This window comes from Ursus maritimus, unplaced genomic scaffold, assembly GCF_017311325.1.
Source record: "Ursus maritimus isolate PB19 unplaced genomic scaffold, ASM1731132v1 scaffold_14, whole genome shotgun sequence".
NCBI lineage: Eukaryota > Metazoa > Chordata > Mammalia > Carnivora > Ursidae > Ursus > Ursus maritimus.
The window spans coordinates 69,228,043-69,250,528 of record NW_024423786.1 but is presented as its reverse complement, the minus strand read 5'-3'; the positions used below and the strand labels follow the sequence as shown (position 1 = coordinate 69,250,528).

At 53.3% G+C, this 22,486-nt stretch overlaps 1 protein-coding gene across 4 annotated transcripts in view; it reads right to left on the bottom strand.

Annotated features, from left to right (window-relative positions):
- Nucleotides 1-22,486, bottom strand: part of TOM1L2 (target of myb1 like 2 membrane trafficking protein) — a 112,004-nt gene that overhangs the window by 4,354 nt on the left and 85,164 nt on the right. For all 4 annotated transcript variants that reach the window (XM_040630152.1, XM_040630153.1, XM_040630155.1 and 1 more), the window contains 5 exons: nt 13,818-13,951; nt 11,558-11,606; nt 10,883-11,006; nt 8,702-8,819; nt 7,615-7,690 (listed from right to left, as the gene is read on the bottom strand). In XM_040630152.1, coding sequence (XP_040486086.1) covers nt 7,615-7,690; nt 8,702-8,819; nt 10,883-11,006; nt 11,558-11,606; nt 13,818-13,951 — 501 coding nt within the window. The remainder of the gene's footprint in view (nt 1-7,614; nt 7,691-8,701; nt 8,820-10,882; nt 11,007-11,557; nt 11,607-13,817; nt 13,952-22,486) is intronic.

Below are 22,486 nucleotides of genomic sequence, written 5' to 3'. Positions count from 1 at the left end.
GGGGGGGGGGGGGTACGAATCGGTACGCATTCTTGAAATGGATAACTTTTTGACTACTCTCAGCCCAGGGCTGCAAAGCCCCTTCTCAGTCTCAGGAATGCGCTGGTCCTGCAAGCTGGTTTTGAACTTGAGCTCATCAGGTTAGGACCCTTGAAAAGTCCTGCCTACCTGTGGTCGGGCCTCACCCCTGGGGGCAACCAGAGGAGACAGCAGGGCCCCCCCTCCAATGCCACTGGAGAGGCCAGGTGGCAGTCGGCCCGGAACAAGGGTGCAGGTGGTCAGGCGGGCACTGAAAGTGTTTTGGACTGTGTCCCGGTGCGTCTCTGAGTGGGAAGAGGGGAGCGCTGGGGCCTGGGGAGGGCCTGGCAGACAGCAGGCAAGCCCATCTTGCCACCAACAGAAACGGGCATAAGCTAGAGCTTTGATGACCAAAGGGACGGCGGGGCTTTAGTTGGCTTTGTGTCTCTTCAGGGGAGAATCACGAAGCGGCCCTGGAAGGCGGTAGCTCCTTTAGTCTTACCCCGTCTTCCCAGCTCTCAATGGCTGGCTGGGCTTTGGGAGCCAAAGAAAAGGAGTTTGGGGAGAGGACGGAGAACTTGGGAGCAGTCGTCAGGGGGGTAAGTGGGTCCCGAGCCAACGAAGCCATGCCTCATGGGTGCCTAAGCCATTTCCATGCCTGGCCCACCCATGCCAAGGCCTGCGGGGGCAGAGGGGGGAATGATTCTGAAATCCGCATTCGGCAAGAACGCAGTAGTGGCTCACAAGTCCACTGTTTCCAGAAAATTCGCTAGCACTGTGTCTATAGCTGGTTCCCCCAGCGTCACAATCTAGGGTAAGAGTACAGTTAAAATAAGCAATGCGAGGAGTGCTTTAGTGTTTGCCAAATCTAAAAAATAACATGCCCTTAACAAAGGAAAAGAACAAAGATTTCCCATCGCCAGCCCTGACCTGATGGGGACAAGCTGCTCCTGGAGGCGGAAACCTGCTGCTGACGGGGTTTGGGGTGTGAGGAAAAGCGAGGACTCCTAAACCTGCCCAAGCGCACTGTGCGGGGGTCTGCGATCCCGCAGGAGCGCTGCGCGTACACGCAGCTGGCGAGGCTGGCAGCCCCCTTGCTCCAGGCACCTGGAGAAGCTTCTAGTGTATCCGGCCTAACTACAGACCCAGCGTGGGCAGCCCACAGGCACCTTTGTAAAGGTGCAAGCTCAACTGTGGTAAGATTAGGAAGATTCTATCTACGTTGTCATTTTCTTTGGACTTCCTGAGAACTTAACGTTGCAATGAGAAAAATGCCGGGCGCGGATGTGCTAACGGCACCCAAGGCAGCACCCTCCGCCCCCATCAAAAACAAAGCAGTAGGGCACGCAGGGCACGACCTGCTAATTTCATGCTCGCTGGCAGGACTTCTGTCCTGACATGTTCCTGGGACAGGAGATGCCAATTTCCATTATCTTGATGCTTCTATAAGAATGTCTGGCCTCTGGGACGATGCGTGCCACGCCAAGTTCTCAGAAACGAGAAAAGTTAGCGGCATCTCCAAACAGAAAATAGGCCCAACCAGAGCTGTTGGGGGTGTGCGCTGGGCTTTTTTATACCTACCCAGCTTTAGTCTTTCAAGGAGAAACGGAGGTTCGAGGGGCAGAGCTTTCCAACGTGTGGCAGGAGCTTCAGAAAAAGCCATGAAGGGGTCACGGGCCTTAAACCTTCAGATTTGGCTTATAATATTTTTGTTCCTGTTCCAAAGTCAGCCCCTCGAGGCTGGGTGTCACGCTCCAGTTTTCTTCTTTGAGGATTAATCTCGAAAGCCAGCACACTCAGAAAATAAACATTGACATTTGAGAAACTCCTCACCCCCTCAAAAAAAAAAAAAATTTCCCGAAAGATGGATCACAGGAACACTTTTCTTCCTTCTCTTAGACGTCGCCAAATAAATAGCGTGCTTATGGAAGCACACTCTCCAGGCGAACCCCTGGGAGCCAGGGCCCTGGGCAGTGGGTTGCTCGGGCTGGGCTGGCCAGATCACTTTTCGAGCTAATCACTTTTCTCTGGACTTGCTTCTTCGCTTGGGAGCCCTGGAGCCTCTGCTACCCTAAGAAGCCTCAGGGATTCGGGTGAAGAGTCAGAGGAGGAATGGAGACGGGACTTGGCCAGTTCTTGGCCTCAGTTTCCTTATCTGTGAAATAGGGTGATGGCTAGGTCAGATTTAGTTTTCACCATTCAGGACTCCGAACCCCTTAACTCCCAGGTCAGAGTTTCTGTTTCCTAATTCTGAAACAGTAATATCATATACAGCTGGCATCAACTCCTTCCAGTAGGAAAGGCACTTGGCTTCAGGGTGGGAATCTCCGTGCAGCTAGGGGGAGAGCTAACAGTAAAGCCTATATAACACAGGGCAAGGGTTGACTTGCTTGTGGTTGGACACAATCCCTCAGCTATATAAACCTCCCGCCCTGATAAGTCTATGCCTGGAGTATTCCACCAGGGTAAAGTTCCTTCTAATAATGCGGGTGCTACCAGACACAGACTAAATACGCACGCTGCTCTCCAAACAGGAACTGCAGAAAGGGAGGGAGGGGAAAAGCTCCCCCGTCCACGCCGACGGAAGGGAAGGGAGAGGCCTTGGCCAAGGAAGAGGGCAATGGACTCTGTCACTGCCCCGTGGCTTTGGGCACGTCATCAGGCCCCTGGGAGGCCTCAGTGTTCTCATCCATCAAATGAGGACTGTCCCAGCTGATCCCTAAGAGACTGTGGCCTTGGCCACACCATAGTTTTAGCATCTTCTTGGGCAATGACCCAAAGCTGAAGGCTGGTCCAAGGGTCTGAAGAGGAGGGTGTTGGGGGAGGGGGGACAGAAAGAAAAAGATGTGAAGACAAAAACAAAGGAAGCTGGCATGGGACCACCCTCCTATACAGACCAGCGCCCACGGGGCTGGCTCAGCTGAGAAGGTGGGGAGACATGCCCGGCCCATCTTCAGAGTCTGAAGAGAAACTGGCGTGTTAAGTGCCAGAAATGGCAGATTTCGACGTGGATGTTGGGGGAGCTGTCCGCTGTCCCTCGCTGGGCTCCAGGTGGGGGAGAGGTGGCGCCGCTGGCCCCGCCACAGCCAGCGATCTTTGTGGCTTCTGGCCTGCTGCATCTGGGGGTCCTCCAGCCTGAGTAGGGCACCCCATCGCTCCCAGGCCCAAACCTGGGCTTTGGCAACGGCGCACTCCTTACTGCCGCTCTTGTGGGGGGCTTACATTCGTTCTTCTCAGGGTGTCTTCCTGGGTACACCCTGCATACGGAGCGGCCGGGGGGAGAGGGGGCACAGTGCACCAGCAGTCTTCGGGCAGGCTGGCTCACGATGCCTCCCAGGGTTCTCTTCGATGCGTAACGAATCTGGGATTGTTAACTGTGGTGTTGGTAATCTAGACACCCAGAGTCTCAGGAGACCGAGCCCCAACTCCACAAGGAAGCCCATAAGTCTGACTTACGATGCCAAAAGGAACAATTTCTGAAAAGTTCAGATGTGTTCTTTCTAGAGAACTGTGAAATCCTCCCTACAATGCGTCCCACTGCCACCCAAACATGAGGAACAATCTAGAAGCCCTGCAGTCTCACTTGATAGTACAAAAAGTTTCCAAGTAAAGAATTTGTACTTGGGGGTTTTGGAAAGACTCAGGGTTTCTACACTATGGGAAATAAGGCAAAGCAATTAACGCACGTTATTTAAAAGGAAAAAAACAAAAACAAAAACTGCAGTCAGGCAGGTAAGATACCGGGTTAGCTGTTAGTTGGGCTTGTTTCTGGGAAGTTGGAGACTGGAGCTCTAGCGGGGGACAGGGCGGAGGAGGGGAGCTCTGTGTGGACACAGGCAGGTGCCGCTGCCCCCTGCCAAGACCACACTCAGGGTAGTTTGTATGGGCAGTATCCTTTTTTGCAGGATTATTCAGCACAAGGACACACGGCTGGATCCTCCCAATTTGGAACTAGCGTGCACATGGTCTCCAGGAGCCCGGCTCTGAGGCCACCCACACAGGTGGACCTGAGCCCCAGCTTGTCCCTGAAGAAGTAAATGAGGGGTCCAGGCAGCCTATGTCTCTAAGAACGGCTGCGGGGTCTAGTGCAGACACAGTAGCATGGCGAGCCTGCTGCGGTGACCCGAGTGTGGCTGTGCAAAGGTCCCTAGTTCCAAGCTGGGGTGGCAGGCAGACACTCCCACCCTTAGGTTCTGATGGCCACACCTTGCTCAGGCGGGTGACCCCCACTGTGCTGCCTACGGTCTTGGACATGCTGGCCACAGCCTGGCACAGTTCCCAGGGCACGGTTACGTGTTCTCCCCGGTGTGTGCGCCTAGTGTCTGCCCTGCTCCACCCCGGAGGCTGACGCTTCACTGTTTTTATCATATCTCCTTCTGCGCATCCTCTCCTGCTGTGACCCTACCACACACGCACGCACAGACCTTTGGTCTCGATGTCAGAGGTGCTCGCTGAGGGCTGTGGCTTCGTTAGGAATGAAATCATCACTCCAAGGCAAGTAGCCCGGAACGAGGTCACCCTCTCTCTCTGTACCAGACTCAGGGCCACCTGATCAGATGAGGCAGGACAGGCTCACTCAGGTCTCTGTGGCAGAACAGCTCTACCTCATGAGAACTGTGTTTATGACATTAAAACTCCCCCGGCTTAAAAACTAATGATGTACTAGATATTGGCTACTGAATTTAAATAAAAATAAAAAATTAAAAAACCCAAACCCTCCTCTGGCTTTGTCTTGTTTGAACTCTGTTCCTATCATGTTTGTGTGTTTCTTGAAGATGTCTCAACTTCTTCTGGGGGACGTAGCGGACACAAATAACTCCATTACAAAAACCCATCAGCCTGGGACTGCCAAATTCATAGGCTGGAGGGGGCTTCTCCAACCCATCAGATTCTTTTGAGTCTGTTCTCTTAGAAATGTCCTCTCCGAAGCAAAAGCCACAGGAACTTGTGCTCAATCCTGGAAAAGTGAATACTGCCAAGAGCTCCAGAGACAGTAAAAGGAGGGAAGGAGCCCTCCCCTCACTCCCGCAAATGTCCCAGACCCTTAAGGCCCTGGGGCATGGACCTCAGCAGAAAACCAGAGAAGGTGTTTCTGGGGCTGGAAGTCTGTGGAGACTGCACAGACGCAGAAGGGGAAAATTTGGGACCCAGTCAGAAGGAGAGAATGGCCTTGTACTGTCTGACTCACAAGGGCTCAGCAGGTGACACGGGTAAGCGCTGGGGTGGACAGGGGGCTCGGCTCAGCTGGTGACTTCTCACCATTCCTTGGGTTATGAGCCAGCTGTCTATGGGCTCCAGGTCAGAGTCCCCACCTTTACCTCTCTTCTGGGCCGAGGACAGAAAAGTCCCAGAAAGAAAAGTCACAGGAAGACCCAGGATAAAGAAAGCAACAGTGTATCATGGAAACGGAAAAGCCACTGTTCAGAGTTGATCTGTTGTCATGTAAGGAGATGTGACCGGTTGCCCCCCCGCCCCCCTCCAGCACGTTCCCCCTTACCTGCCTGAAAAAGAGAAGAGAAGTTTAGTAGCCGAGAATCCCAACAGGGTACCATGTACTCATGCCAACTACTCCTGTACACTTGGAAAATCTCCGAGAGGTCACAGAACATTGACCATGACTGCTTCTCCTCAGCAGTGCTCTCGGGGTTGGCAAAAGGACCAGCTTTCGTGAAATCATTTCTACTTGTTTTCTAACATTTCTGCCTTTTTCCTCCTTCTCAGTTACCTGTGTATTCTTTTCCAAACTCTTAACCCTTAACGCTGAATCTGGGTATATAAAGTTACGACTTTGGATTTGGTTGCACTGTGGAAGTGTGGCTATGCAATTTTCTCCCCTTTCCTGTGTTCTCCATTTCTCCTTTGGCCCGCTTTTCATTTCCAGGTCAGCACAGTTTAGGATATGGAACAACAGAAGCTGAAATCCTGGCCCGAGGATGCATGTGGGTCAGTGTGTGTGCACACGCATATACCAAGACGCAGAGACAGAGCCGCACACGGAGATAACACATACACTCTCTGACACACACACACACACAAACACACACACACACACACACACACCACAAACCCTGCTTCTCCCTATCGAGCAGTACACATGAAAGCAATGTGTCTGCCATCAGATGGAAAACATGCTGGAGTCATCAAGATCTTTGAAAACAGGGAGATGGGCCAAGCCACACGCCCCAAAGGGTGAAGGGCGGGAAGCTGGCCACCTCTCCTGTGTTTGGATCCCAGCCTGGACACTGATAAGAGCAGAGGTGCAGTAGGACACACCCTGGCATGGCTGGGGGCCAGCCTGGGAGGCACAGTGGGAAGCAGACCAGGTGGGCCTGGCTGAGGGACGGAGGTCAGGGTGGGCCCTCCGCCTGGCCTCCTGATGCCCTCTTTGAGTTTGGTAGGAGACATTCCAAGTAATGGGAAAAACAGAGTCATGATCACTGCACAGATTTTAGGAGTCCCAGTCCCAGGGGTGGAAAGGCAGGGTCCTGAGACCCAGGGCCGTCGGGCTGGCTCTTCTGTGCCCCCTAGTGGCCAGTGCAGAGGGCCGCACAGGCCTCCTACCAAGCTGTCAGAGTCACGACAGAGCAAGTCCCTTCCCCAACGCGAGCCTTCTCACGGAAATTGCTGCCAGCCTGGGCCCATTTGGAAGCGGGCAGCAGGAGGCCAGAACTTTTGTTCTGGAAGCAAACCTCCCTGTCCAGAGGGTAGATGAGCACTGCTCCTTTCTAACCCAGCTGGGGGACCCTGAAAGGAGGTCCCGCTGTTCCGGGGCCATTATCCCCACAGCCCTCCCCCTGCCTGTCCCTGTGAACAAACACTCATTCACACACTGCCGCACGCATTCCTTAGGTGAAAAGGGGGAACGATCCCATGAGAAGCATTAAGACACAAATCCTTTCCCCAGCAGTGACCTGAAACCTCAGAATCCACAGCTGCGATCTGGGGCTCTAACAAGCACCACCCACCACTTCAAAGCATCTCCGCCTTTAGCTCTGCCCCTTCCAGAAGGGGAGCAGCCCAGAACACCCTCCTGGCCTGCACCCACTGCTCCTCCCACCCCTCCAGCCCCAGATCTCCAGAGAAATCCTGGCCAGCCGCTGCCCGCTAGTGGGTTGGTACTGCGTCGCGAGGTCGACTGCGGATGGTCAGCCCAGATGTGGCTCAGATGAGCTTTTCCGTTCTTTGTATGGATCAGCGTTTTGTCACAGCACTGCACCCCCAGGGCAGTGTACCATCTGAGGAGAGACCCTATCTGGCTGTAGTAGACCTGTGCCCTGAGGGCTCAGGGCCACCAAGGTCGGAAGAGAAGGGGCTCTGGGGCCAGACCTCCCAAGAGGGGTCCCCGCTTGCTCTCTGCTCACTTGGTGCCCAGAGCATGCCACCACTTTTCGGGGCCCGTCTGCTCTTGGGTTCACGGGCAGGCTGACTGGGCATCACCCACAGGGTGGGGTGAGGCCTCAAAGAGGCCATCGAGCACTCTCATGCCGGTCTCCCCCGGCAGGCCCTGCCCTCCACGCAACCCCGAGTCTGCTTTGCTACCTGGCCCGACTTCCCCTCCAGACGACTCCAGACAGAAAAACAGACTGAAAGACCTACCACTTCAGAGCTCTGTTTCCGACTGTCTAGTGCAGAAGCCAGTCCTCCGACAGCCTGAGGGTCCTCGTAGGTTACCCTGGAGACAAGCAGCACAAACAGTCAGTTCCCCATAGTGGTCCCAGGGGACAGGGTGGTGACCTATAATCACTTTCTAGCCCTGGCACCTCCCTCACGCATACTTGGAAAAACATTTCCCACAGCCCTGGCATCGAAGTGCTCACGCATTGTCTGACTGCAGCTAAAGCCAGGAGGCCAGGGTTCCAGCACTGGCTCAGCCCTTCCTTTCCTCTGGGGTCTGGGACACCGTCCCCCTCAACGCCCCTCTCAAGTAACAATACTAGGGCATCTCCAAAGCCCAATGACAGGATGTCAGAAGCACCCTGAAACCACAGGCGATATTAATTCTGATTTTAAAAGCACCAGCCACACTGTTATTTGACAAGGAAGGTGGTGACAGCTGGTGAAGACCAAATGGGGCCTTGGGTTGGGTTTCTGGTCAACCTGTTGATGCCTGAGCATGGGAACTCGGAAAGCTGAATGCCTCAAGACGCCAGGCCCCAGGGAAAGGCAGGAAAGGGTTCTTCGCCTGCCTTAAGGTTGAACAAGAAGCTCCAAGCAATGTTCCTGTGCCTCCCTGAGATGCAGGGGGTGGTCTATTTTGGGATCAATGTCCCCAATTTCACATGGGTTCTCCTGGCAGGAGCTGCCGTCAGGGAAGCCTCTGCCCACGCCCTTGCGCAGGAAATCCATGCTGGTAACAGCTACTTCATGGCCTGCCTGGCCGCCCCCCTAGCTCCCAGCTCGTCTTCAGCAGCGGCACAGGGAGCAGACAGAATGACGAGCGCTCTCTTGTGACTGACAGGAGAAATCCAACCACAGTCAACCCCAGGGCAGGGAGGTGGGGGTTGGGGGGGGTTGGTGTTCATTCAAAATCGGTGTCTACTGCCAAGTCCTCACAGACGTATTTCAGCGTTCTTGGCAGCCCCAGACTTGGTAATAAAAGGCGTCTTTGTGTTGGCCTGTGACCAGGCCTGGATCAATCCTCCCCCAATGTCTTCCGAGAGCCACTGAAATGGTCCCCACATACGTCTTGCGTTGTTCGGCCAAGGAGTTCCCTCTCGTCTGGGCAAACATGTCAAAGCCATCACGGGGATTACACTGCTGGAGTGAACTGAGGGTACCACTGACGCTCTCTGTCCCCAAGTCTGTGGCAACAAAACAAATGAGGGGAGGATGAGAATAAAATGTGGCCCGTGGACTTCACGAAGGGTCCCAAAGTTCGGAAGCCAATGGGCAGGTTAGGGTTCTACGGGGGGAAGTTGGGCAGCGAGGACACAGGCCTCTCCTCGGCACCCCCAGCCCACCACATGCAGGAGAAGCCACATTGGGGCCCAGATGCCGGACAGAACAGCCACCGACCCCCAAGCTGCTCAAGGTAGGGAAGAGTCATTATGAACGAGAGGGAGACTGCTGGCAGTGAGGAGGGGCCTGGGGCCAGTGACCCTACAGATTTCCCACAATGCTCCACTGGCTCAGTCACACATCTAAGGGCCTGGTCATGTATTTTCTTGACCAATATTTCGCAGGCACCTACCACATCCAGAGCCAGATCATAAGTGGACCAAACTGAATCTGACGTGGTCCTTGGCCTTCAGGAGCATACCGAGTAGGTGGGAGACAGACAGATACCACCAGTACCTAGCTTGAGATAATCAGGAAAGACTCAAAACTGACCCAGGAGGGGGGCTTGAAGGACAAGGGGGACTCTGCTTCGAGGAGAAGGGAGAGAGACAGGTACCAAGGCACAGAGCCCGGGAAGTCAAGGAGACAGTGATGAACGAAAAGGCCAGAAAGGCAGGTGGGAGGCGGCTGGGGTGTGAAAAGCCTCAAAGGCCAGGTAAAGGAGCCCATGAGAAAAACATTAGACCTTTTTTTTTTTTTTAAATATTTTTCAAATTTATCTGAGAGAGAGAATATAAGGAAAGGGGTAGAGGGAGAGGGAGAAGCAGGCTCCCCACTGAGCAGGAAGCCCAATGCAGGGCTCGATCCCAGGACCCAGAGATCATGACCTGACCTGAAGGCAGACACTTAACTCACTGAGTCACCCAGGCACCCCAGACCTTTTGTTTTTTCACATTTATTTATTGAAAGAGAGAGAGCACACACGTGCGTGCACACAGTAGGGGGACGGGCAGAGGGAGAAAGAGAGAAACAATCTTAAGCAGGCTCCATGCCCAGTGCTTTATCTCATGACCCTGAGACCATGACCTGAGCCGAAATCAAGAGCCAGACGCTTACCCAAACGCGCCACCCAGGTGCCCCAACTCTAGATCTTTATTTAAGAAGGAAGGCAGCAGAATTCAATTTGACTTTTGGATGTTAAATCTGGTGGCCCATATGCTGGGTGGATTGAGGGCATAGGAATCTGTTCCAAAAGAGACAGTGGCTTCAGATTCACGAGATGCTGAGAACCCAAATTACAGCAACTGAATAAAAGCCCGCCTCAACTGAAAGGGAATGAAGGTATAAAGATAAATATTGAGAAGAAAAAGAAGGAAAACAGAAAAGCAAGACAGGAAGAATTGTGTGAGGGTCACGCGTTACTACTTCAACACTATGACTTTGTTATAAATCGTACAGTATCAACACACTATCATCTAGTGTATTTATAGCATCTGGAATCAGATACGCACTTGCTAATGGAAAAGTGGAAAAGCAGTGAGTTTCTTTTGTTTTAGGCTTCAGACAGCGCAGCACTCTAGGCTGATGTTAGTTCAAGGAGAACAAATACATCTGCGCCATCACCTCCTGCTGCCAAGCCTGCGGCAGACATTACCAATCAACCACAGACTCATCTTCCAAGCAGCATCCTTCTTAGACCTGTGCCCCAGGCAGCCAGTGAGCTGAAACCTATTTGCCATCCTTGGCCTAGTTTGTATTGTGAAGACAATCACTTCAACCACAGAGAATATTCCAGAAAAAACACAGCAGCTACCTTTCTTTAAAAGCAAACAACTTCCAGTTCCTTGGACCTCCCCCAACCCCTGCTTTCCAACACAGGTTTAAACTTTTAAGTTTAGGAACAGAAGTCATCAGCTAAAGGTGGTACAACTGGCCAGGTCTCAGGAATACACTTTCCCATGGATCCCTCTAAAGGCTCTCTTTGGGCCTTCCAACCAAGAGAGAGAAAGGGGCCCTCAAACCCAGACTCACAACCAGGAAGTGGCCTGACAAGAATGCCCTTGATACACCCCTGTGAGACACTTACCTAAGCCTGCAAGCTGAGAGGAGAGAGAAGATGGGGGTGCCGTGTTCCCCACCATTGGGCTCACCACGGCTGGAGACCCCGGGCCCAGGTCTATTAAGTTATCTTCAGTGACTTCGTTCAGTACCTGCCAGCACATAAGACAGCAGTGAGCCCCAGAGCCCCCGCGCTGGGCTCCCAGGCAAGAGCCAGCAGGCCTGGTGCACGGCGCCCGAGGAAAAGCATCAATGCTGCACCAATCCAGGAACAAGGCAGTTTTCCTCACCGGGACTTCAGGGGGTCCACGGTGGCCCCGCCCATTGGCTCCTCCCCTGGCCCCAGGGGGCGGGGCTGAAGCAGTCTCCAGGATAGTCGCTGGGGGGGGGGCTGTAACTTGGGGCTTGCTTGCCACCCTCCCACCAGGAATGTGTCTGCTAGCTCTTCTGCAGTATCTCAGCAGCCAGGGCTTGCTCCTTCATTACCCAAGTATCTTTTTTTTAAGTAAACTCTACCGCCAGCGTGGGGCTTGAACTCACAACCCTGAGATCAAGAGTCACACGCTCGCTCTACTGACCGAGCCAGCCAGGTGCCCTTCATTACCCATATAGTTAGGCCCCAGTTAGAAAAACCAAAGGTGAGACCAAACATAGGTAGGCCTCCCAGCATCCGGAGATGAAAGAATTCGGAAGGAATACTTACTCCATTACTGGCATTTTGCACCGATCGGCCTGACCTGTATCGTTCGAACCTAACAGGGGAAGGGAAAACAGAGTGAGGAGGAATGATGTGGCACAGTGATGCTCACTGGCCCTGTGAAGAGCTCCCAGGGCCCGAGGCTCCAGGAAGGAAACCAATCAGGGCCATTTGGGGGACTGGGGGAGTGAATTTCCCACCCCTCACCCCAACTTCACGGAGCCTTCCCCTGGAGGGTAAGCCTCCAGGCTCCTCCACGAGCACAGGGAGGTGGGGGAGAAAGGTGTTGGTTGGCACATCCCATTATAAGGAGGCCATTGTAAGCATTCCCAGCTGTCCCCTCACGCTCTGGGCCCAGAGTGCTCCTTCCTCCTAGAAGGGGAAGCTGAGCCAACCGCTTTACCTGGGGATGGCTCAGATATCGATCTGCAAAGCCAGGCAGGAAGTGCAGCCCCCTCCCTATTTCAGAGAGCTCTGCTAAGGCGTGATTAGCCTGTCACTAAAATGCCCCCAGCTCAACGTGCTGGAGGAGAGGGGCTGGGGCACACACAGGGCAGACATCTAGAGGAGGAAGACGGGCACAGGGCCCTGGCCTGGCCCAAAGACTCCCCAGTAGCTGCGGATGGGACCTGGCTAAGAACGACCACAGAGAGCCTCTCCTCTCCCATACCCAAGTCACTCTCAGACCAGGTGGGGAATACAAGAGCAACTGTGAGGCACCCTTGGCATTTAAAAGTTCCAAAATGCCGTGGGCAAAGAGGTAGCTAACAGACCTTTTCCAGCTGGAGGCTGGAGAAACTAGCCTTTACTGAGATCTGCTGGGCTCAGCACCTGGTGAGTAGTGATCCCCAGGAGGGACAATCCGGTTAGGCGATATGCGTCCACTGTGGTTTCAAGAGAAATCTGTGCGTTTTTATGAACACGGCCCATAAGGAGAAGGGGAATGTGAACACATCTGACAAGTTTCTAATCCTGGAGTACCTTTCCCACACCATCTTGGAGGGACAATTAGTCTTATCAACAGCTTTCAAGCCAGAATGGTATCTCAGGGCTGCTGGCCCGAGGCTTTTGCCTCTGAATTTGTGGTCAGGCGGGGTGTGGCTGACTCAGGGGAAGATGCTCACATTAGACCGTCTTCCTATCCTAGGAGGAGCTGAAATGGGTTTAACAGGTGAAAGGCCAAGTCCATTTAAAGTAGAGAAACTGGAACCACAAGGCAAAACCAAGGGGTCTCGAGCTGGGGAGTCGAGGCACCCCAGATCTGCTTCTAATCTCCAAAGGACACACGGGGCCCCTGCGTGGCCTCACATTCTTACTGCAGAGGTTTCTTTGTCTGTCAGATAGACCCAGGACCACCCATCCCTGCTCCACAGTTGAAGCTGAGACAAGGCCAGGGGTTGGGATGCCCATGGCAAAATCTCCTTCTAAGCCCCCAGATGCAAGTATCTGTCACACTGTCCCTAACTGATGCTAGATCATCACACTGTGAGTCAGCGCAGGGACCAGGGCCCCAAGTCTCTGAGGGCCTCAGGCCTCAGACTTGGGAGAAGCTTGGCCTGGTCAAGGTGCTTTCTGGTGCCTTTGCTGGGGGAAGCCTGAGCCACACGCGCCCGAGGGATGCTCTGGGAGCCGTGCCTGCCATTACCTCCTATTGAAAACTTCTTCCCCGGGGGAGGCTTTGGAAAAGGAAAAGAATTTTCAAGCTGGTTACCTCAAATCCAAAAATGATTTGGCTGCAGAAAGAACTCAAATGAACGCGTGTGCGTGTGCGTGTGCTTCCCTAAGCAGCAGCGGCATCCGGCACTTACACACTGCCTTCTTTGGAATACTCTAGACACACTGACATTTGCAAAGGGAGGGAAAAATCTCTTTTTCTTCTTTCTTTAAAGATGGCAAAGAGGAAATCTTTTTTCCTTAGTAGAGATTTTCCCCCCTTTAATCCTTTTCAAACTCAAAGGATCTTCAAAGGAGCAGGTGCAAGCTCCCGGCCCCAGGGGCCCGCCCTCCCCTCATGGGCCTGGGGGGAGTGGGGAAGGCAGGGCAGCTGAGGCTTGCAAAGGGCAGAGCCTAATTCTGCCCGTCACCTTCCTGCTGCTCCGTTCCCAGGAGAACGAGAAGCATTTTCCCTGTCAGCCGGGAACAAATTAGCATCTCTGATAAGCATTTTCCAAACCTCCTCTCCCGCTCCCTCTCCCCATTGTTTAGGTGAGAAATCCCTCCCTCGGCAACAGTCTCTGGGAGGGAGGAGAAAGGACCCCGGCCCCACCTCTCATAGCGGAGGAAGACATTGTTGAGGTCATCGTTGACGTGAAGCAGCTCCTCGGTGACCTCCTCGTTGGACACACGGGAAATGAGCTCCACGATCCGCTGCTGCATGGCCCGGCAGGTCCTGTTCAGCTCCTGGGGGAACACACACGCCGCTGGCTAGCCTGCTGGGGACGGTGTGTCCCCTTGCATCTCCTCAGGCAAAACGTGAGCCAGTTCTTACAAGTCACAAAACGAGTGCACGCTCGTCCAGGAAGCCGGACGTGGGTGGGATGCAAAGTGGAAGGCCCCTCTCTCACTGCCTCCTGCTGGCCCAGAGGAAGGAAGCTCTTTTTCAATAGATGGACAAGGGCCCAGAGCTCTGTACTCTTGCATGTACGTCGGTACGTGTTTGTACGGAGCGTCATTGACATCTAAGAATACGAACCTTTGCAGCTTGCTTTTTCTCTTCAACAAAATACCCTCGGCCACCTTTCCCCATCGCTTCGTATGGCCAGCCCCACCGCTCTGTGTATCACGATACACCTCACTGTGCTTCCGTTGCTGGGCATTTGGCTTAATTAAGGCCTCTTCTTGGCCAACCCAAACAACGCAGCAAGGAACATTCGTACACACATAGGCTCCGACATTTATGCCAGTATTGCCATAGGACAAGCTTCTAGAAGTGGAATTTCTGGGTGAAAGGGTATACAGTCACTTAGAATACGGACTAGTAAACGCAGAAGACCCTCCAAAAAGAGGAGACCAGGTCATTTACGCTCCCAGCAACAGCAAGAGTGTGTTTTAACTGTCCTAGGTCCACTGCAGTGGCATGTGTGACATCTTGCTGAGGTCTGAGAAGCTTCACAAGCTGTGACAGGTCTTCCAGGCTGGCCAACGAGGACTCCGATAAGTCACCACTGGGGCCCTCTCTGCGCTTGGAAGGACTGTCGCCCTGAAGACAGACCCTTACCACTTTCCAGCCCGGCTTCCACGGCTTTCCCTGCTCCAGATGGCAGCCTGACTCGTGCTCTCCTTGAAACTTGCCTGTGGAGCTCCCTCAACCACCTGCCAGGGCTTCTTGCCATTCTATATGCCAGACTGACTACAGGAACACTCTATGGAAAAAAGCTCCGAGTCCCAGTGGGGGTGAAGCCAAGAGAAGATGCTGTCCCCGCCCACCTGGACACCAGAGGCACTGAACGACCCAGTGGATGAAGGAGATGGGGGATGGAGCAGAGGTCCTTCCTTCCTTCTCACAGCTCAGCCTCAAAATGACCTCCTCTGGAAAGGTTTCTGATGGGTGTAACCGCTCTAAACTCCGCTCACAGGCGTGGTCTCTGTTCAGCTCCATATCGGGCCAGCTTGACTAGAACTAGGTTTCCCTTCCCACTAGATCATAAACTCAGGAAGGAGGTGCCATCATTGCTTCCCCCAGGGATGACCTCAAACCCTACGCTGAGCCACACACGGGGAAAAGGCCCAGGAATCATCTGCTGAGTTGAAGACAGAGGTGGCCAGACGCAAAGCAGGGAATCCCAGGGCTCAACAGTGCCCTGCAACACTGCTCAGCACACGGGGCAAGGGGCTGGGCCCCTTATCTGCCTCCCCCTCTGTACCGAAGCTCCTCGAGGGCAGGGCTGGCATCTCCTGGCCCCGTTTCTCCAGTATCCATGACCGACACATAGGAGCTACTCCCTAAATGCTTTGGAGAGGATTAATTAACAAAGGCAAGTTGCAGTCCTTCCATCCACACCTAGTCCAAGGTATCTAAATAGTGTTCCCTTACACACTCGTGTGTGTGCGCGCACACACACACACACACACACCCTTCACCACTGGATGACAATGCGTGCCCTGGGCCTGATCCTGCAAGTAAGACCAAAGTAGGGACCTCGACAGACCTGCCCATCACAGAATAAGCAGATTACGACCAGCCAGCCACCAGGTCTGGAAACCACTTCTGCGGTCACCCTCCCTTGGCTGCTCAGCCTGCGGGGGCTCCTTACCCAAGAGCAGGGGCAGCTGAGGAAAGAAGCCCAATCCACACGGGTCAGCCCACAATCACCCCACTACAGCTGCAGTTGTCAAGACAGAAGGTTCCTAGATTTAGGCAGCTGGGTACAAAAGAGTCTGGTGTTCACCAGAAGAAAAAAAGTGTCATTGGAGATCCTCTGGATTGCTGGGCCCTGTCTGTCTGGTTATGGAAACACTGCCCTCGTCTTCATTCTACCCTGTTGCTGGCCCTCTGCACAGCCAGAACGCTGCTGTCAGTCTCTCTTGGTCACAGGGCCAGCAAGCCCAGCATCTGGACCTTCTAGTTTTTTCTATGAAGACAGTCCCACTCCTGGTTCTCCTAAGACTCCCATTCTAGGTTTGGGAGAAGGCAGGGTGATCCTGGAACTAAGGGCTGTCAGCAAATCACCAAGTATTCATAACTCCTCCCTCCCTCCCCCTGACCTGGTGCTTCACGAGCCAGCTGCGCCCCGGCCAAATCAGCCCCGGTGGGGAATAGTAGTCCCACAAGCAGGCGATGAAGAGGAGGGGAGGCCGGAAGCAGGCTGAGGCTGGAGGAGGATGGATGGAGACACCCTGACTCTACGGTGCTCTGCTCCCCTGGTCCGTGCAATCCACCCGCTCCCCGTCACTGCCCTCGCTCAGGAACTACACCGGCTTAGCCTTCTTGCTGGCCCTCTCTCCACTCAGACAATGGGCAATTCTCGTTCACTCAGAACCGAATTTTCCCTCTCCAGGACTCGTCCCCGGCCCCAGAGACCCAGCAGTAAGCATTTATAAACATACACACGTGTTAGAATAACAAGAGGCAAATACCAAAAATTAATCGCTTAGGACATCGTATCCAGTAAAGAGTGAGATACCACGAAATGTCCACTTTCCACCATTGTGAACAGCTCGCATCCCCGGGCCAGCCACGAGAGGGGCATTCGGGAAGTGGCCTGGGACTTGGAGCCTGCCCAGAACTCAGTGATGGATTGTCACAATCACGGCCATGGGTGCTGGTAGACACTCACAGGTCAAATCCAGTCACCGCAGGGACAGACCCAGTACACAGGAAAGCCAAAAGCCCAGTGGAAACCCTAATTACAGAAACAAAGTACACTCACGAGCGAGGACTAAGATGAAAACCGAAAAACAAAACAAAAGCCCACACAAATGAACTTCTGAAAAAAGCAATCACATTAGATCACGGGAAGGATTCCAACAGCCAGGACTGAAGCGAACAACGTAAATAATCGTCGTATTTATGATACATCGTTAGAGCGCAGGGAGCACCTGCTTAGGGCACATAAGGGAACGTGGATTTAGAAGACCAGCCCCCAGGGTGCCTGGGTGGCTCAGGCCTCAAGCGTCTGGCTTCGGCTCAGGGCGTGATCCCAGGGTCCTGGGATCAAGCCCCGCATCGGGCTCCTCCGCTGGGAGCCTGCTTCTTCCTCTCCCACTCCCCCTGCTTGTGTTCCCTCTCTCCTGGCTCTCTCTCTCTGTCAAATAAATAAGTAAAATCTTTAAAAAAATAAATAAATAAAATAAAAGACCAGCCCCGACTAACCAAAAGGAAAAAGCCATTTGGCCATTCTTGGGCAGCAGATCTTGCCTAGCACTTTGGAAGACACGCTGGAGACGAGCTAAAGCGTCTGGGGACAGAAGAGCGGGAAAGAGAGCCTGGGGACAGAGGCGGCCGGAGGGAAGAGGCGCAGTGCCTCCTCTCTGCCGCGATCCCTTCCTGGATGTGTATGTGTCTTGTATAGACAAGACCAGCACTCAAGGTGTCCACAAAAAAGTCTGCAAGGAGCCGAATATCTTGAGCCCCAGCCACAGCCCACTCCCTCAGGCAAAGGCAGCCCTCCTGCCCAAGGCAGGCCCAGGACCGGGAAGTGTGGCCCTGTCTGGTGTTTGTGGCCAAGCAGCAAGCCCTGGCTCCTTGGACTGGGGAGGGAAAGAGAAGAGGCCAGTGACTTCCTATCTAAACTGCGGGCCAGTTCCAAAATGGAAAGAGGTCCGACACCACCCTGGTAGAAGCTGGTGGCATCACCTCCCAGAGCCACGGGCCTTCTCCAAATACCCTTCAGACTTCCTAGAATAGCAGACGGCCTCAGGCACTAGCCCTTACTGCTCAAGGACCCCTGAGAAGTCAGCCCTCTGCCTGCCATGTTCCTTTCCTTTTCCAACAAATGAATTCCTACTCATCCTTCAAGGCCCCAGAATGTTTCTCCACCCCAATGCTTAATCCCCAAATTTTCAAATGTAGAGAAAAGATTTTAAAATGTTATAGTAAACCCCATATACCCAAACCCCTAGATTCTACCTGCCATTAACATTTGACAAGGTCAGCTTACCACGTGTCTACCCAGCTATCCATCTCCCTATCCACCCAGAATGTTTCCTGGGGACTCCCCCCAACCCCTACCTCCTCAAGACTGGACAACTTCTGCTCAGCGCTGCTGCCCCATGTGGTCAGAGCTCCTCCCACAGCGCCCCTGGCCTGTGTGTATCTCCAGTAAACGAGGATGGGCCTTTACCCCCACCCCAATCAGTGGAAGCCTGGGAAGAAAGAGCAGGCCCCAAGGATGGTCCACCAGAGTCAAAGGAGAACCAAACCAGATCATTCACAAGACTGCAGGCAGTGTGTCAGAAACATGGCTCCAAATGTCCACAGCACCAGAACCACCAGACAGAAAAGGGCAGGGTTGGCTTCGGTCTCCCCCACGGAGTCCAGGCCTTCCTGGGTCGGGAACCAAGTGGCAGGCAGCAAACAGCCGTGTCTAGATAGCTCTCTAGGCCCCCAGCACCCTCTGGGCCTGTTCCTCCCTGGGTAGGAAAGAGGGTTGGAGAAGTAGGGAAGCTCTGCAGGTGCCTCGGTGGCCTGGGGTTTGGGACACCCCACCCCACGGCAGCCAGGGCAGCTCTGCTTTTCTCTCTTTGAAACATCATAGTTCTCTGTGGAATTTTATTTGTGGAGAAAAAGGTCTCCCTATTTCACAGAAATGTTTGGAAAGTGCTAGATGATTCCTGAGACCTCTGCTAGCCTTAACACGGTGACTTCAGCTTGGAGGAAGAATGAGACCCAAGGGCACAGAATGTGGTGATCTCATGGACCATAAGCACCAGAAACATCTGCTTTGTCCTTTGCACTTGCTGTCTCGTTCCCCACAGCCTTCAGCTGGGGCGCTGGGAGACACAGCCCCCGACCCCACGGGCAGAGCCTCGCATGCTCTGATCCCAGAGGGGCACCTAGGGGCCTTTCAAAGAACTTTACCTACACGGCCCAGAGGGTCCGGCCTGGAGCTCCCAAATCAAGGATGTCTCGGAGTCTCTGCGTAAAGTTTCATCATCTCCTTCCTTCAAGCTTTTAAGTTACCATCTTCCTCTTCTCTATTTTAAGATTTTATTTTAAATAATCTCAACAGCCAACATGGGGCTTCAACTTACAGCCCCAAGATTAGGAGTCACACACCCCACTGAATGAGCCAGCTAGGTGTCCCTACGTCATCATCGTAAAAAAAAAAATTAAACAGTGAGAAAAAAGACAAAGTGATTAAAGGGGAGAGGAGAAGCAGCATGTTGAGATTTCTGCCACCAAACACCAGCTGGCTGCCTGCAAGACCTCCGTGGGGTCACTTGCAGCCAGACCCATAGCAGGCGCAGTTGGGAGACCTTCCTGTGCCTACGTCCCCCTCTAAAACAGCCACACAGAGCGACTTTCTTCTGGTCCTAAGTCACGAGGGCACACAGCTTGACCGGGTCATCCTTCCCACCATGCAACAGCCAGGACAGGCATTTCCTACATGCTGAAGATTTTGGCTTTGGCCTCCTCCTATGTCCAGTTCTCAACAGAGGGGGAGAACAGCTGGTCAGTGTTCTTTGCACAAAAGCCCTCCATCGATCAGAACATATTAAAATATCCTCTTTCTGGGGCGCCTGGGTGGCTCAGTTGTTAAGCATCTGCCTTTATCTCAGGGCGGGATCCCAGAGTCCTAGGATCGAGCCCCACAACAGGCTCCTCCACTGGGAGCCTGCCTCTTCCTCTCCCACTCCCCCTGCTTGTGTTCCCTCTCTCGCTGGCTGTCTCTCTCTCTGTCAAATAAATAAAGAAAATCTTCAAAAAAAAATACCCTCTTTCTAATTAATCCCAATGCCTTTATCTTTTCTTCAAGACACATTCTCATCCCCACCTTGCAAAACAATCTTTTAATCATCTTTATGGGTTTCCTCTGAACCTTCTCCAAGTTCTAAGGAACGCAGAATAAAGTCCTGAAGATTTGCTTTCTATAGTGGCAAAGGGAGGGGGGAAGGAGAAGAAACTCTTTGCTGAAGAGAAGGGGGAGTAATGAAGGTAAACATGTAGAATGAACTAGATCTCTCTCGAGAAAACGGTCCTGGATGTCCCGGTTTTTGTTGAAACGAGATGCAAGAAGCAAGAGGGGACAGACCATCTGCTACTTGAAGAAACAATGTGGGGGAGAGCTTCTTTTATTATCTGATGGATGGCCGTGCAGGAATGCCCAATTTGGGCATCACTGGATTAATTAAAAGTTATTATTATTTGAAGACAAAGCTCAAGAGGCTAATTTGGGAGAGACGGAGAGTACGGGATGACAGCCGCAGGATCTTTAAAGATTTCCAAACCTGGACTCCCAGGCTGCAGCTACGGATGTGAACTTCAGCAGACGGCGATGGAATCTCCAATGTCAGGCCTGAACCCAAGTGCCCACACACAGCGTAGGGAAGACGTGGCTTACCAGCCCCATGAGAAAGAATGGAAGGTTCTGGGTTGATGGCAGCTTCCGATGTTACAGCCTCCTGCTGAGAACTGCCAGCTCCTGTACAAGGTGGGCTGTCAACAGCCACATCTGTACCCACAGACCGGGCCGTGGCAGGGCTCACAGCGGTCTTCAAATATTTAAGGACCTACCTCGTGAAAGAGGACTGTTTTGTTCGTTGTTAAGACAGACGAGCGTAGCAGTTATAGGGAGACAGACTTTAGCCTGCCGTATAGGAGGATGTACTGACAGTAATCACAGGAGCTCCGACTTGTGTGGAATTTGCCTGTGCCTGGCACTGGGCCAGCCACCTCAGATGGACAATTTCTTTTTTTTTTTTTTTTAAGATTTTATTTATTTGAGAGAGAGAGCGCGCGCGCATGCGTGCGTGTGCACAAGCAGGGGGAGGGGCAGAGGGAGAGGAAGAAAGGGAATTTCAAGCAGACTCTGAGCTGAGCGTGGGGCCTGATGAGGGACTCGATCTCATTACCTGGAGCCAAAATCCAGAGTTAGATGCTAGGGGCGCCTGGCTGGCTCAGTCGGTTAGGCGTCTGCCTTTGACTCAGGTCATGATCTCAGTGCCCTGGGATCGAGCCCTGCATCAGGCTCCCTGCTCAGTGGGGAGTCTGCTTCTCCCTCTCCCTCTGTTCTCTCTCACTCTCAGTCTCTCAAGTAAATAAATAAAATCTTAAAGAAAAAAAGAGAGTTGGACGCTTAACCGACTGAACCATGCAGGCGCCCCTCAAATGGATGATTTCTATCCTTCCAAGGTGACTGTGATCACTCCAGTCTCTGCCCCAGTCTCACCCAGCCTATCCGTGGTCGGGCCTGGATGTGAACCCAGTGGTTCTTTCTGCCCTCCTGTGGTACTTCCCAAAGTCTGACCAGGATGGGCATTTGGAAATGGAAGTGTTTCCGTGGCCTCACACAAACAGCCTGTCATGTCAAGAAAATGCTAGGAAAAATGAGGTGGGCACTGAATCCAAGCACGAGCGGAGCTGGACTAGTTGCCGAGAAGGCCTGTCCCAGCTCAGGGACTGGAGGGTTCCACCCGGCACAGGGTTCCCTCTGGGCACCCTGCCTCAGTCTTCCTCAGAGTTTTCAGCTAAGCTAAAGGCACAGCATAAGGAGTGGCCTCCGTCTCCCTTCAGGCAAGGGGCTCTCCTGTCCCCCCTCCCTGTGGCTCTTCAAGGCCAGACCTGAAAGTGTTTTTCGAGGCACAGGAAGCAATTCAGGACATTACCGCCCATGACTGTGGTCCGCCACAGGGGTACGTCCCGGGGCCGACACCTCCAATTTCCTCTCCTACCCAGCAATTTACACTCGAGTCGGGAGCGGCTTCTGTTGGCGTGAACATTTGGGTTGGTGACAAATGGGTTGATTTCCACGGCCCCGGCCAGCACTGTGAGCTCTGGACAGCTTCTAGCCTGAGCAGTCTGGCTGCCCTCCAGCTCAACTGAGGGGTCCTCAGGGCACATTCTGATCCCATCCCTTTCCAAGCAGCTGGTGTCATTTTCCCATGCAGAAGTCTTACTGTTTGGGGTGGCCCCAGCCCTTGGAGACCCTGCCCAGCTGGCCTCCGACTGCCCAGGGAAGAGGAGGAGGGGGAGATGTCAGGGATGACTGAGGAGCGAGGCCAGGAGCCAGGAGAGCCGTGGCTGTTCACACAGAGCTGCTGGACTCCTGAATCTCTCGTGCTGAAAGGCCAGCCTCCCACTGGCACCCAGAACCATTCTTTTTCTGTTTGATTTATAAGATAGCAGGGAGGGCTGGTAGGCTTGGAGTTGGAACAAAACAGAGGGAAGGGAAACGTCATGGGAAGCAACCTATTTTTGAAAACTGTGAGCTGACGCCAGGAGATTAGGTTCTGTTTGTCTTGGCTGATGGGCTTGTTTAAACACACACACACACA